Source organism: Cydia fagiglandana, chromosome 19, assembly GCF_963556715.1.
Source record: "Cydia fagiglandana chromosome 19, ilCydFagi1.1, whole genome shotgun sequence".
In the NCBI taxonomy this organism is placed as follows: Eukaryota; Metazoa; Arthropoda; class Insecta; order Lepidoptera; family Tortricidae; genus Cydia; species Cydia fagiglandana.
Genome location: NC_085950.1, coordinates 5,374,804 through 5,391,220, shown reverse-complemented (window position 1 = coordinate 5,391,220; position 16,417 = coordinate 5,374,804). Strand labels below are relative to the sequence as shown.

The window sequence follows — 16,417 nt, the reverse complement described above, 5'->3', positions numbered from 1 at the left end:
AATTCACATGTGAGGCAAAGTAATCAAATGGAAATTTTGAGTTGTTTTCTTATGTTTGCTGGTAGAATTGACTTTTAAATGATGATTGAGGATGATAAATATTTAATAACATTTTTTTTTTAATTTATTTTGGTTGATATTTTACATTTAATATTTGCTTCGGGTTGGTGTGGTGAAAAATTTTGTGTTTCACTCGGGGGAAAATTTTGTTTAACCCTCGTGCTTTGAAACCCTCGCAACGCTCAAGATTCCATTTTTACGCGACTGTAGCGAGTGCTTCGAAAAATGGAATCTCGAGCGTAAATCAAACCAAACAACCAAAATCATCATTTAAAAGTCAATTCTACCAGCAAACATAAGAAAACAACTCACAATTTGCATTTGATTACTTTGCCTCACATGTGAATAAAATGCAACTTTGCTATCAGTTTTTGTGCAAAGTAAGCCTTTCCGTGCTGGTGTGGTGAAAATAAATATTTCTATTATTAAAATCGCCTGTTCCATTCCAGCTTCATATTCTGGTCGGTGTGGGGCGGCTCGCCGGCGCGCGTGGTGCGCACGGAGCTGTGGGGCGGCGCGCCCACAGACCTGGCGTCGTCCCGCCTGGTGTACCCCACGGCGCTCACGCTGGACCTGACCAACAAGTGGCTCTACTGGGTCGACGCTTATATGGACAGCGTGGAGAGGAGCGACTACTATGGAGGGAATAGAGTCACTGTTTTCAGGGCGTACGAGGTTAGTGTATAGTCTGTACTGTACTGTTAACTAAATTTCAATTACCTTTCTTCTATAAGGGTGGTATTCCACCTATCCAATATTAGTACGTCTCACTCTCCCATTAAAGCAAAATGTGAGACGCAATACACATTGGACAAAGAAATTGGACAGTTGGAATATCACCCTAAGATACAACCTCAAAAGCGTTAAAATAAGGGAGGAGAGCTAATCCCAAGATATGGCGTATTGGCAGTATATTTAGGAAAACTTTTTTTGCTAATCGAGGTTGATTCACCAAAGCTGGCACGAATGAAACGAATGAAACTTTCATTGTATGTGTGATACCTGTATCGGTATACAGTCAGAGCCACCATTTTATTGGTTAATATGATACATACATAGATATTTTCATTCACTCATTCATCCCATTCGTGTTAGCTGTCATGAATCGATGTTGTCTGTTACGAATGCGAATGATTACTTAATCTTCTTTTGTTTCAGTCTGAACGAGTATCCCTTATTTCAAACTTCGAAGCCTCCCTCTACTTACCCCAATGGAACAACCAGAGCGTGCTGATGACGTCACGCTACGCACGCACACACGCACGCACGCCCACGCACACACAGAAGATCATACCCGTGTCCGCACGGGTCACGGCTGCGTTGGTGTTCCATAGGCAAAGGCAGCCAGTCGGTAAGCGATTGTAAACTTTATTATGTAGATGTTAAGGTCTACATTCGTTCCGCCGTGTTAGAGAGTTCGTGTTGCATAAAGGAAGCCATCAGACGGAAAGAAGACGTTGTAGTAGTAGTAGTAAAACACTTTATTGTACAAAAATCATAACAAAACAGGAGAAATAACCTTTGTTTATGTGTTTAATTGTTTATCAAATAAATCACGAATATCCACTGACTTATTGTAATTTGTAGTGAGGGGAAACTATTCATGCAATGCCAAATTTATGATGATGATAATGCTGCTTTATTAATAGCGGACCACGTATTTCTACATCAACAATATTATCTTAACAAATATATCGAATTCTACCAACTTATTCTACTTTTTGGTGGCCCATGAGGGGAAACTATTTATCTCGCAATGTCAAAGTAAGGGGAAGGCCGTCCGCAAAGCCCTGCACGAAGTAAGCGCGCGGGTCGGGCCTGGGCCGGCGGACGGTGGCGCCGCATGGCGACACGCTGGCGACTTGTAGCAGTGCTGCCAATCCGGCGAGCGACTGCATCTCGCCTAGTCGGGAACCTGGAACAGTCGATATAATAAATAAATATTATAGGACATATTTTTTACACAAATTGACTAAGCCCCACGGTAAGCTCAAGAAGGCTTGTGTTGTGGGTACTCAGACAACGATATATATAATATATAAATACTTAAATACATAGAAAACAACCATGACGCAGGAACAAATATCTGTATCATCATACAAATAAATGCCCTTACCAGGATTCGAACCCGGGACCATCGGCTTTATAGGCAGGATCACTACCCACTAGGCCAGACCGGTCTTCGATATTGTACATACATCACTGGCTCAGTGACCCAAAGAGGATCTTGGTTCTGACACAAGAGGGCGCCACTCTGCCCTATTCTACGCCACTTCGCGCCAGTTGGGTATTCCGAGGGCGGACAGATCTTTCTGGGCTTCGTCACTCCAGCGGTATCTGGTGGTGGTAGTCGATATTGTATTGTTTTCAAAATTTAAATAAGTCGACAAGTCGTAACAAGAAAAAATACCTAACTCTTAAATGTCGCTTCCACAATTGAGATTTTATACAAATTTTTTATTTAGGGTTCCGTACCCAAAGGGTAAAAACGGGACTCTGTCTGTCTGTCTGTCTGTCACCAGGCTGTATATCATGAACCGTGATAGCTAAACAGTTGAAATTTTCACAGATTATGTATTTCTGTTACCTCTATAACAACAAATATTAAAAAGTACGTAACCCTCGGTGGGCGAGTCCGACTCGCACTCGTTTAATCCTTTACCGCACACAATGCCATATATGGCGGGTATGACATTCAACTCTTTTGACAGCTATTAAAGTTCAAATTCAAATAAATATTCTTTATAAATTACTACCTCGGTATTTTTTTTTAAATTTAATGATTTTAATTCAGGCCAAATTTGTAGTTTATACTGTGGCCATCGTAGTTAATAAATGAATATGTATTACATACCCATACACCCTCTTTGTCCTTCTCCGAACGGCAGATACACATATTTTCCCATTTTCGCCTCGTTCTTAGGCAAGAATCTTTCCGGATTAAACTCCTCAGGATCCTCATGATACCGCTCATCCATTTGCAACGCTTGCACCGGTATAAATATCTCCACACCCGGATCTATGGTCACCCCTGTACCGGGTATCGTGTACCGCTTCGTACAGACACGGTTCAGAACCCCGCCTGCCGGGAACTTCCTCATTGCCTCTTTAAAAGCCCTAGCCAGCTTAGGCATTCTTGACACGGAATCATAGCAGAGTTTACCGTCATATTTCGATAAAACTTCATCTATTTCTTCCTGAATTTCTTTTTGCAGTTGCGGATAAAATGCAAGCTCGTGTAAAGTATAACTCATTGCTGAAGACGAAGTTTCAAATCCGGCCGCGAAAAATAAAGCTACATTTGCCACGAATAGCTTGAAATCCATCTCCATCTCGACCTCCATCGGAGAATTGTCAGGGTTTACTTTCTCAAGAGATTTGCCGCGCATTTTCCCGTTCTTTTCCAATTCTAGCAGCAAATCTATGTAGTCGTTCCGCCCAGAAGGCTGGTTGTTCCTCTGTTCCAGAATCGCTGACACAAGTTTATTCAGAGTAAGAAGAATTTCTCTATCCGACACGTATATGTACCTACGTAATTCAGGAAAGAGCTCATACATTGCCTGTTTGAGCCGTTCCATAGCTGTTTTAGTAAATATCAGCTTTCCTAGCTTCTTAAATATGGAATTTTCAGTGTTCATCGAGTTTACATCGACGCCGAAACCGCAAGCGCCTATGAAATCTATCGTAAATCGAGCCATGAGATCAACTGCGTTAAAACTACCTTTTTTCTGTGCTACAGTCTTCACTACCTTCTGTAGGTCTTCCGCGCACTGTATCACCAAGGGATACATAGCTTTTAACTTGGCTAAAGTGTAAGCCGACGATGTATGCTGTCGCAGCAATTTCCAAGTGTCACCGTCTCCATGAAAAACATTTAACATTAGAGATTCTTGCTCAGGATTCCTTCCAGCCCCTCGATTGTAAAACGACCAAAAATCAGAGCACATAATCCTTTTAACAATCTCTGGGTCTCTAATAATAAGTGCAGGTGTTCTACCGCGATAGTACCCAACGATTCTTTCTTTTGAATATTTCTTGTAAAGCTCACAGGTTACTTCTGTAATGCTTTTCAATGTAAATACGCAGTGCAAATGATTCCCGAATATTGGTATCGGTGTGTCATGTTTAACCCCCCTTTTTGCCCAATAATCGTGATTTTTGCTGAAGTATAAGTATAGCAAAATGAGAATTAACGGCGCGATAAGTAGAAACATCTTGATGTTAGGACGAGAATAACAATAGTAAATAAAATTGCGAATGTTGTTGAAGCCTTATCTAGTCACGACTGGATTTCAGGGCTTCGTGTACATAAAAAGAAATTATAATGTCCATCAAAGATCTAGTCACGATTTTTGAAGTGAAAACTTCTTTAGCGGCGCTGAGCACTTTTTGAGGTGGGGTCCCAAGTAGCATGGAAGTGTCAGAAAAGATTTAAGCTGTATAAAAGGTATTTTACCGACATTATACAGCTCAAGCTGTATAAAATCATTATAAAGGATTCTGCGGAATCATGGGGTGCTTTATCAGAATATGGAAAATCTACTATAAAACTAAAAGTGTTGTGAAACACTACAAGCTAATTCTATCGTAAAAGCTGTATACAGGCTGTATTGTAGTATCACTTGGCACTTGTAGCTGTACAAATGTATCTGTCAACCCCGTTTTAAAGCTTTTTCTTATGGCGTAATTTTACTCTCCTATAAGAATAGTAGTTGTATAACTTCTGTCTGTAAGGGTATTATAAAACTAAACGAATAAATGGCAGCTATAGTACAGCTTTTTTCTGTATTACTGACAGAGTCGCTTATTTCGGCGTAATTTTACACTCGTATAAGTATATATTTCGACCACGAAAATAAAAAATTGTAATGAACAAGATTAATAATTTAGAAAATTATGAAATGGAACGAAGAATAGACCAAATACATTTGGACCTAAGGGTTTTTTTATTTGTTATATGGATCTCTAAACTAAAGGGACTTATAACTTATGTACGGAGAACCGAAATACAGCCAAATGAATACAAATCTTCTATTCTAAAGCTGTTTTAACTACAAAAGCTGTAAATGACACTCCATTTATTACACAGCACAGCTACTAAGATTATAACGCTCTCCAACTATCCTGTAAGCTGTTTAAAAATTGTCGCCATTTTACAATGAAACAAAAAAGTATTTGTAAATATAATTAAGGAAATACTTGCAAATATTAAGCAGACTAACATCGTGTTATGATTACCAGCTAAAATAAATTAACTTTAGCCTTAGAATTAATATTTATAAAACTTTTTGATAGTCTAACCTTAAAAACAAACACTAACTTTCCCGATTTTTGATATTTTCCTTATGGTTTCTCTTTGTTATTTTGCAGGCGCGTGAATATTTTGCCAGAAAAGATACACAGGTTCACAATAAATAATAATCGGCACTTACCAATAATATAATATTCCACTTAAGTCCTCTATAATATTTACTTTTACTTTTACCATCCACTATAACACTTTATTGTCGCCATTACTATATTACGAATGAACAAGATTAAGACATTTTAGTTTCCTAAATGATTATTAGTCTCTTGTAATCATTTTTAAAAACTCATTTAAAACTCATATTCTTATATGGTAGGTACTTATAAGAGATTATCTGTAGTGTTAAGGTTTCCTGTTACACCGAAATATAGCTGTAATGCAGCTATTATGCAGCTTATGTATTGATTATACAGCTACTCTACAGCTCTAATAACGCGAAAGGCTGTATAATTTGGGCCCTTTTTTAACTTATAAGGGCTGTATAAGCGCTTATACAGCCTTTGTACAGCCTAACTGTACAGCTTATAGTATAAAAATAAACTTCAATACAGCTTATATACAGCTTGCAATGCTACTTGGGGTAAAAATGATAAACAAGATTCAGCGTAACGTAACGTAACGTAACGCTGACGTCTTGTGTCACGGACAATGTTATTCACCAAAGAACTTTAGTCATAAAGTATCATAATCAGGTCAATTATTTAAAACTGGACTTTTATATTAAGCAATAAAGCTAATCTTGTACGGGCTGAAATACGAGGATCTCACAGTTACATTCTAACTTTATATCACTCAAATATAATTCAATAAAGCTATATCTTGATGAAATCTCTAATAAAAGTGAACTCTAGTACTGGTGAATAAAACTCAAAATATCATGACCAAATATATTTAGATGCGAGCTCTGCAAGGTAACTTTACAATTTCTATTCGAATTTTATAGTAGTTTATGTGACTGCTACATAATGAAAGGCATTAAAATACGAGTGTGGGTTTATGAAACGAATGAAATGAGTTTCATAATAGTATCACACGAGTGTTTTAATGCCTAATTATGTACAGTTACATACACTGCTTTATCTACACACATATAATAAACTTTCTATGATATATTTACTAACTTCATATTACAGCCGACTTTGCTCTCTGGCGGAACTCGCGGATATGAGATGGCGTCTCCGAAATATCTTTATCGCACGTTTTACAGGAAACTTTTGTTATAGTTCCTTTAAAAACAACAAAACAAATTATTTTTTACTTATAAACTAATTAAAAGATAAACTGTACGTCAAATGGCGGCAAATGAAAACTTTTTTCAAGCACGTCACGCATCCGTATTTTTTTTTTAATTCAGAGACAAACTAGAGTCGGGGTCGATTACCATATCGTCCGATACCAACTTACATGCGAGATTTGTCAATATTGTATGCAATTGTGATTTGTTTTCGAATAAAACGTCATCTCAACTGATGTTAGAATAGGGGTCAAATCAAATTGCCTTTTTTTTCAGAGATGTTCGAAATTTGAAATGCATTACCAAATCGATTTTGATATAGTAATGAAGCTATAGATGGTCAAGCAAACCTTGTCAGTAGAAAAAGGCGCGAAATTCAAATTTTCTATGAGACGCTATCCTCTCGCGCCTACATTTTTCAAATTTGCCGCCTTTTTCTACTGACAAGGTCTGCTTGACCAAGTATATTACCACATTTTCACAGATAAGAAATTTGCTGTAACAAAACAGTTTATCGTAATGTGGGCCATTATTTACGAATTTTGAAGGCATCATAGACAGTTTATGATATGTGTGTAGATAAAACAATTAACGCTACAAATTTAAGCTCACTGGCCAGCAATTTCGGAACTAAAGTTTTTCAATAGAAAGGAGGATGGGTCAATTATATGAGTACCTACATAGTGCAGGGGGCCGATTTTTGAAATACGATCGCTCGATTACGTCACTCGAAAATCGGTGGAAAACGGCGAAATGCTAATTTTTGAAATAAGAGCGATAGAAATTTGGAATCGAGTTGTATTGACCACTCGTTTTCAATTTTATTAGTAGAATTTAAATGCATAGTAGTGGAGATATTATTGAACTAAATACACGAAATCGAGGGGTCGAATTTCAAAAATCGGCCCCTGCAGACATTTTGGACGAGTCATTGAGTTTTCACTTCGTCGGCACTCCCGGAGTGCAACCCGTTGTCTTTTTTTTACGAGAAATGAGTTTATTTACGTCGTGACTTTAAGGGGGAGGGGGGACGTTATAACTATTGAGGTGTTTTTTCTAGAAGCTTTGTCTTATATTTGGCACGTATTATACATCAAACTAGCTATTAATGATTATTTTATGTCAAAGAATCACATTTTTACACTTTTTATCTTTTTATTAGCCTCACTGCGTTTATACCTCTTTGGTATACAGGGTGATTCATGAGACGTGAGCAGGACTAATCCTGCACACTCCGTAACTGATAATTGATCGATCACCGTCGTATTTAGGTGAAACAACGACACATTTTTCTATTTTTTTACTTATTGGTGAGGGCAAATTTAACTCATGGTTAGTACAAGACCTAAATAATAAACATAAAACCTCTTTAACCGTAATGACAGCATTTTGATTACGAATAAAATAAACTGTCAAACTTGAGTGAGATACGAGGTTTCAAAAGTAACCAGGCCCCTGTTTCACCAACGTGACAGGTGCGACGAATTGTAAAATCACTGTTGCTGACGTCACAGGCATCCATGGGCTACGGTTACCGCTTACCATCGGGCGGGCCGTATTCCTGTTTGCCACCATAATTATATTATTTAAAAAAACTTTATGATATCGGAAAAAAAACAGATATTTCTCTTGCTAAGTTTATGACAATTGTCACAAGAAACACTACAATTGTCACGAAATTCCGACATATAACTCATTACCTGTCCAGAATTACCTACAATTCTTCTAATCTTTGACAATTGTCAGAAACTTCGCAGGAGAAATATCTGTTTTTTTCCGATATAATAAAGTTTTTTTAAATAATACAATGATGGTGGCAAACAGGAATACGGCCCGCCCGATGGTAAGTGGTAATCGTAGCCCATGGATGCCTGTGACGTCAGCAACAGTGATTTTACAATTCGTCGCACCTGTCACCGATGTGAAATTGGGGCCAGACCGTGATGACATTCAATTTGACACAGAATATCGGTATTCTAATTTTAGGGTGACCATGCATGTCGTAAATAACTTTTATTAATTTTTTTAGACAGGAGTAGAAAATTAACTTTAACCTCTCTAATACTGATACGAAACAGTTGCTTATAATTTACAGAATACGCAGTGTTAGTCCTGCTCACGTCTCCTGAATCACCCTGTATATGTATAGTGCTTCAAATCTTGTAACTTAAATTTGAACCACTTGCGGGTGTCAGCGGAAATTTCGCATAGGTTCTTCCATATTTCCGATGACAATGCAATAATATGCTAACATGGAGCTGATCTGATGATGCAGTCGGAAGGTAGCCAAAGGAACCCTTCGATAGAAAAACATAAACATAGGTATTAAGTTTAGGTTCATTCGAAAGGTCTCGAAAAGTACTTGATAGACATGCAAAGGAGAGAAAGTGCAGTCGGCAATAAAAGTCTCAAAAAATATTTTTGACGGTTACTTGTTATATTTAAATGTCTACATGTTGGATTAACTTTTAATCCCATCAAAAACATAAATGTAAAAAAGGAGAGCCAAGTTCAATACAAAAATTATGCTTGGCTGTGGGGTTCGCCGCAAAAAGAATGGAGATTTAAATGAGTGCCAAGTTCTATGCAAAATCCAAATATGTATTTATAGGAACAAAATAACATTATAAACAAGTATTAAACTCTATTTCTTTGCTTTATTGGATACCTATAACAATTGCTGTTATTTAAAAAAAATGCGAGATCTTAAAGCAGGTTAGATTTGACTTGGCCAGTTTTCATTACATCAGTCATTTTATAAAGTTATTCAACATATATATTTTGTAATTCTGATAAAAAGTGGCCAAGCCAAATCTAACCTACTTTAAGATCTCACATTTTTTTTAAATAACAGCAATTGTTATAGGTATCCAATAAAGCAAAGAAATAGAGTTTAATACTTGTTTATAATGTTATTTTGTTCCTATAAATACATATTTGGATTTTGCATAGAACTTGGCACTCATTTAAATCTCCATTCTTTTTGCGGCGAACCCCACAGCCAAGCATAATTTTTGTATTGAACTTGGCTCTCCTTTTTTACATTTATGTTTTTGATGGGATATCAATAATTTTTGTAAAGAAAACTAGGCAGGTATTGAGATTTAATGTTTTTTCTTGTGTTTCCGCTGCATGTTTTTTACTTCTGTTCTTTGTATTAATTATGTGGTGCCGCGCGCCGCCAACGACACACCGTTGGCCGGTTGTTTAGCGCGTATTACAGGTTTTTTGTATGGGGACCCCCCCTATTTTTTAACTTTTTTTATTTTTAGATTTGTTCCTACGCTTACACACAATTACCGAGCTGGATTCCAAATTTCATCCTTCTAGGTCATCTGGAAGTAGGTTAGGTTTAGGTACTATATGTCAGTCACAATAAAAAAGAAATTTGTATGGGAACCCCCCCTATTTATGAACTTTTTTTTGTTTTTAGATTTTTTCCTACGCTTACACACAATAACCGAGCTGGATTCCAAATTTCATCCTTCTAGGTCATCTGGAAGTAGGTTAGGTTTAGGTACTTATATGTCAGTCACAATAAAAAATGTTTTTTTTGTATGGGGACCCCCCCTATTTTATAACTTTTTTTAATTTTTAGATTTTTTCCTACGCTTTCACACAATAACTGAGCTGGATTCCAAATTTCATCCTTCTAGGTCATCTGGAAGTAGGTTAGGTTTAGGTACTTATATGTCAGTCACAATAAAAAATGGTTTTTTTGTATGGGGACCCCCCCTATTTTATAACTTTTTTTAATTTTTAGATTTTTTCCTACGCTTTCACACAATAACTGAGCTGGATTCCAAATTTCATCCTTCTAGGTCATCTGGAAGTAGGTTAGGTTTAGGTACTATAGGTATGTCAGTCAGTCTTAAAATTTACGACTTTTTGACCTTCATATCTTTATAACCGTTTGAGCTAGCTTCATGAAATTTGGGCTTCTAGATGTCCTTATGGATATAATTAAACACACGTAGTTTTATGTGTTTACGTTAAATATGTTTTGAGTTATAGAAGGGTCAAAAGTGGCACCAAGTGGTTCGTGTAATATTACACTTGGCGCTGGCTAGCCAGTTCCTTTGCTTGAACTTGGCTTGACACGCTGCCGCGTGTCTAGATATCTATACCTACCTACTAATAAAATCGTATAAGTGTCATAAGTTTCTACTTTATTACAATGCGATAAAATCTAAGTTACCTATCGTACATACCATACTCCTTGTGGAAACTAGCTATATTGCCAGGATTTAAAAAAAGATCCGAACATAATAAAGACATATTTCGCAGTATGTATTTTTAACCGACTTCGAAATCCCAAAGGAGGAGGTTATCAATTCGGTTGTATGTTTTTTATTTTTTTTATTTTTTTATTTTTTTTATGTTTGTTACTCCATATCTCCGTCATTATTGAACCGATTTTGAAAATTCTTTTTTTGATTGTATGTATATGCATACAGATTGGTCCCGTTTTTGTCAAAATCCAGTTCTGATGATGGGATCCATGAGGAATCGAGGGAACTCCTCAAATCTTAAAGGCATACATATAGTGATTTTTGTGTTTTTATCAACAAATCAAGCATATACATTCAAAAACGTGACATTTGATGAAGTGGAACTGCTGATGATGATCAGAACGGAACTCTTCAACGACGCATAGTTCACCTTTGGCGATTTGTCCTCTTCGTTATGTTTGTTAAGCAAGTTAAGTTTTTAAGCCACATTTTTGTCAAGCTTGAGTGCTCATGATAGGATCCACGAGAAATCGAGGGAACTCCTCAAATTTTAAAGGCACGCGTATAGAGATTTTTATATTTTCATCAGAAAATCAAGCATTTTCATTAAAAACTGTCGCATTTGATGAAGTGGAACTGCTGATGATGATCAGAACGGAACTCTTCAACGACGCATAGTTCACGTTTGGCGATTTGTCCTCTTAGTTATGTTTGTTAAGCAAGTTTAGTTTTTAAGCCACATTTCTGACAAGCTCGAGTTCTGATGATGGGATCCATAAGGAATCGAGGGAACTCCTCAAATCTTAAAGACATACGTATAGAATTTTCTGTGTTTTCATCATAAAATCAAGCATTTACATTAAAAACTGTCGCATTTGATGAAGTGGAACTGCTGATGATGATCAGAACAGAACTCTTCAACGACGCATAGTACACGTTTGGTGATTTCGAATTTCGATTTTGACTTGGACTCGTACCCGGATCCGGTTCGGACCCGGACCTGGACCTGGACTCGGACTCGGACTCGGACCCGGACCCGGACTCGGACCCGGACTCGGACCCGGACTCGGACTCGGACCCGGACTCGGACCCGGACCCGGACTCGGACCGGGACTTGGACCCGGACTCGGACTCAGAGACCCGGACCTTGACCCGGAAAACCCCTATGATACCTAAACTAAATAAACCGCTATGATTACCTACCATAAAATGTAGGTATAAAGTACCGCATGCGCCGTTAAGTGGGTTAGGTTAGGTTTGAACTGCGATCCTCACAGAACCGAACAAAAGTGGGTTAGGTTTGGTTAGAACTGCGAGCCTTACAGAAACGAAATGCTACTAGAAAAGTGGGTTTGATTAGGCTCGAACTGCGATCCTCACAGAACCGAACTGCTATCAGAGAAGTGGGTTAGGTTAGGCTAGAACTACGACCCTTACGGAAACGAAATGCTACTAGAAAGTACTGTTTTTACCTCCTTTTCTACATAGTGCACCATCTACCATAATCTTTCACCGGGCCCCATAGAAGTCGGTTTTTTTTTCTTAAAAATTATTATGTAATCTGTGTCTGACGTGTTGTGTTGTCACTCGTTTAGTTTTAGTTTAGGTGTAGATTAGTTTTAAGTCAGGTACCCACTGAAAATCAGCGTCATGGCTTGCCCTGGTATTATGCTGAGTGGGGATCTTGTAGCATTTAGTTTGTGTAATTTGTATTGTGTGTTATTCTATACTCTTAAGTTAAGTATATGTATTTGTTCTTCTTCAGTGTCACACCCGTGTGCAGTCCACAACGGCGGCTGCACGCACATATGCGTGACCGCATGGCGGGGAACGACACCGCGCGCGCACTGCCTGTGTCGTCACGGGTACAAGGCGGTCCACACTCATCCGCACCAGCCCCCCGTCTGTCACAGTAAGTTTATATTATGTATATTATAAGCCTATACGGGGTCCCACTGCTGGGCAAAGGCCTCCCCCCTTGATTTCCATTCGTCTCGATTTTGGGCAATCTCCGGCCAGTCGTTAAGATATGCGTCCAGGTCGTCCCGCCATCTCCGTTTGGGCCAACCACATCCTCGCCCGTCTTGCGGCACCCATACCGTGGTTATTTTGGCCCACCTCTGTGGGTGCATGCGGCAGGCACAGTAAGTTTAACTTATAAAATAATATTATGTATTCCCTTTGACTCATAGACATCGCTTACACGCTAATTCTGGCGTCAGTTCAGTCATAAGTCTTATTCGAGTTTTGACTGATACCAGAATGATGGAAAATGGACACGGTTACACGATCAGTCCAGACTGATAAAATTACGACACAGTCGCCGTTTGGACACAGAACGCAACATTTAGTCTTGTCTAATATGGTGACTGACGCGGGAATGACACAAACAGGTTACACGATGTCTCCTATCAGTTTTCTGTCATTCAAAATGGACTGACGAATATTGTCTAATATATTAAATTTTCATCAGTCCAGTCCAGACCATAATCAGAGATTAGTCCATTAGTCCGAGTGTTACACGATAATTCTCTCGTCATTCTGACCAGAATGAGGGACTGAACTGACGCCAGAATTAGCGTGTAATCGATGTCATAAATGACATCTCGGAACTCGTATATATTGACACACTGCACATTTCCTATGAAATATACATTTTCTCTCAAACTTGCAATTTCATTGACATGGCTTACTTCAAATTAGGTCCGGAAGTACTACATATCCGGTGCGATGAATGAAGATGATATGAGGAATTTCATACAGCCTTACACACCTAGGCGTGTAAGCAACCTTATCTTGTTTTTAACAGCAGCCGCGGCCCGCGATACTCTCATACTCGTGCCCGCCCCGGCGAATCGGTCAATGACACCTTCTCGTAGCTCATGAGGCCCTGGTACTTGCTCCGCGCTATATTACATTTTTAGATAGATGTTTTCTCGATTTTGACCACCGTAGCCTATGGATATTTCATTGCAAGTTTGAGAATAGCACTATACATTTATACAAATCTCGGCGAGAAACGGGGCTGTCGGCCTCGCTAACTTGGCCTTTCGTTTCCCAGCCTCCTATAGTAATGTACTATATTTCAGGAGTGGACGTAGACCAGTACCTGCTAGTAGCACGCGGCTCGCCGCCGATAGTGCAAGCCATAGTGACGCAGCACCCGCAGTGGGAGGCCGCAGCGCCCGCCGCCGCCGCGAGGCCCACGGCAGCTGACGTGCACCTGGCGGCAGAGTACATGTACTTCTCTGATGTGCACAGGTATGTAGCTTCAAAATTAATGACATTATATGATTTTATCATAATGCTCAGAAATAAAAAAAAACCGATCATGTGCGAGTCGGACTCGTTTTCCAAGGATTCCGTACACTATTTTGTGTATATTTTCCAAAATTTTAGACACAGTAGTTTCGGAGATATGGAGGGGGAGGGTCGGACAGACTGACATACGCACGAGTGATCCTATAAGGGTTCCGTTTTTTTTCCTTTTGAGGTACGGAATCCTAAAAAATCACTGTCTCGGTCGAGACGTGAACTTGGATCACTAGCCCACCGCTCTGCCAACTAAGCTACCGAGTCTCGGCCGACACAGTGAGTTTTTTCCTTTATTTGTAAGCATTATGGTATTGTTTGGAGACGTTTCTGCTTATTGCAAATATTTGTTCCTGTTACGTTTCTGTTTTGTAGATACGAGATTGTGCGGCAGAAGTTAGATGGCACCGGTCGGGAAGTTTTCATAGAGGAAGACGTTGATAACTGCGAAGGGCTAGCCATCGATTGGATGGGTGAGTTGCTACATCTGTTAATTGTTAAATAGTCCTAAAAAAACTGGCCAAGTGCGAGTAGGGCTCGCGTTTCTAGGGTTCCGTACATAAGTCCGACTCACGCCTTGACTGCACATTTCTAATAGGTTTTCCTGTCATCTATAGGTGTAAAGAACTATTTTGAGTATTTTTTTCAACATTTTAGACCCAGTACTTTCGGAGATAAAGGGGAGGAATGGTAATTTTTGGCTATTTTCTTAAATAACTTCTAACCTATGTATTTTAAAATTATAAAAAAAATATGTCCATCTTTGGGTCACTAATTTACAAATGTGTACCAAATTTCAACTTAATTGTTCCAGTAGTTTCCGAGAAAATAGGCTGTGATAGACGGACAGACAGACAGACGCACGAGTGATCCTATAAGGGTTCCGTTTTTTTCGTTTTGAGGTACGGAACCCTAAAAAAGCAAAACGTTCATTCAAATTTTTAGTCTGTAAAAATATAACTATGTTGACAACGATGGATCACAGACACATAAACATACGGTCGAAAGTATTAATTTATAACCCATTTCGTACCTTGTCACAGTGACAATCAATATGAAAGTCGCTAGACACCTCATACTATGGTCACTGTGACAAGGTAAAGAGAAAAGAGTCGACTTTTTTACGAATACCTTATTCGGGTTAAATTTTCTCTCTCGTCTGTACATAAAATTGAACTAACTAACCCCCACAGGTAAAAATCTATACTGGACGGACGACGCACTGGGTCAAATATCTGTGGCGCGACTGTCAGCGCCGAAGCAGCGTAAGGTCCTCATTCGGGAGCCACACTACCACCCCAGGAGCATTGCTTTAGACCCACGTAAAGGGTCAGTATTCTTACAACCATATACCTTTACCCCCTTATTCATAAACGTTTACTAAAGTTGACAAGCCGATAATAATCGTTTGTCCCTTTCCGACGTATTGGTATGATGGAAAGGGACAAACGATTATTATCGGCTTGTTAACTTTAGTAAACGTTTATGAATAATACTGGAGTCAGTTATGTAACGCTGCCATACATGACCCAAAAAATTTTTATTAAGCTATGAGCTTCATCACATCTGATATTTGAGTAATTCTAAGCATTTCTAGCCTGAAGTGGGGGGGAGGGTGGGGTACAAAGACGGCCGCCATCCGTCATCTTTAAAAAAAATCTACTCTGATCCTGGTGGGTACTAGGGCAAGTTTGGTATCATTTTCGTATAAACCAAAGGCGTAGAATTCATTGCTGATATTTGTTTTTTCAATTTCATAGTAATTTTACAAGAAAAACGTAAAAAGGTGAAAAATTTGGTTGGAGATTTTTGCTACGCGGAGCCGAAACTACAAAAGATAGAAAGTTGAAATTTGCACACTAGATTACATTTATAAAGTGTACAAGAGATAAGAAGCGATTTTGAGAAATTCAACCCCTAAGGGGGTTAAAAAGGGGATGAAAGTTTGTATGGGGTTCAAGTTTTATTTTAAGCTAGGAATTTGAAACTTCGTAAAACGATATATTATTAAAATACAAGAAAACTGATTTCAGCGTTTTTGAAAATTCATCCCCTAAGGTGGTGAAAAAGGAGTTGAAAGTTTGTATGGATATCAAAAAAATTTTCGAATGCGGGACTTGAATCTTTGTATTTGGGGATATTATTAAAAGACAGGAAAAGTAATTTCAGCGTTTTGTAAAATTCATCCCCTAACAGGGTTAAAAAGGGGTTGAATGTTTGAATCCATTACAAATCCGAGTAGACACACATTTCTTATTGCCTCCCAGGCTT

The 16,417-nt window shown here is 38.6% G+C and overlaps 2 protein-coding genes across 2 annotated transcripts in view; one reads left to right on the top strand and one right to left on the bottom strand.

Annotated features, from left to right (window-relative positions):
* Positions 1 to 16,417, top strand: part of LOC134674191 (prolow-density lipoprotein receptor-related protein 1) — a 154,348-nt gene that overhangs the window by 11,779 nt on the left and 126,152 nt on the right. Inside the window, exons 10-15 of the mRNA XM_063532248.1 lie at positions 510 to 735; positions 1,219 to 1,411; positions 12,600 to 12,746; positions 13,924 to 14,095; positions 14,522 to 14,619; positions 15,340 to 15,475. Of these exons, the coding sequence (XP_063388318.1) occupies positions 510 to 735; positions 1,219 to 1,411; positions 12,600 to 12,746; positions 13,924 to 14,095; positions 14,522 to 14,619; positions 15,340 to 15,475 (972 nt within the window). The remainder of the gene's footprint in view (positions 1 to 509; positions 736 to 1,218; positions 1,412 to 12,599; positions 12,747 to 13,923; positions 14,096 to 14,521; positions 14,620 to 15,339; positions 15,476 to 16,417) is intronic.
* Positions 1,789 to 4,350, bottom strand: LOC134673864 (cytochrome P450 6B5-like). Its single transcript, XM_063531906.1, has 2 exons — positions 2,915 to 4,350; positions 1,789 to 1,975 (listed from the first exon to the last, which is right to left on the bottom strand). The coding sequence occupies exons 1-2, from the start codon at positions 4,272 to 4,274 to the stop codon at positions 1,803 to 1,805; spliced, it is 1,533 nt and encodes a 510-aa protein (XP_063387976.1). The 5' UTR covers positions 4,275 to 4,350; the 3' UTR covers positions 1,789 to 1,802.

What these genes read in the sequence shown, in the direction of transcription:
- LOC134673864 (XM_063531906.1), bottom strand. Translation starts at nt 4,274, where the DNA reads ATGTTTCTACTTATCGCGCCGTTAATTCTCATTTTGCTATACTTATAC. An exon ending in AGGACAAAGAGGGTGTATGG is followed by an intron (nt 1,976 to 2,914) that starts GTATGTAATACA and finishes CGACTGTTCCAG; the next exon opens with GTTCCCGACTAGGCGAGATG.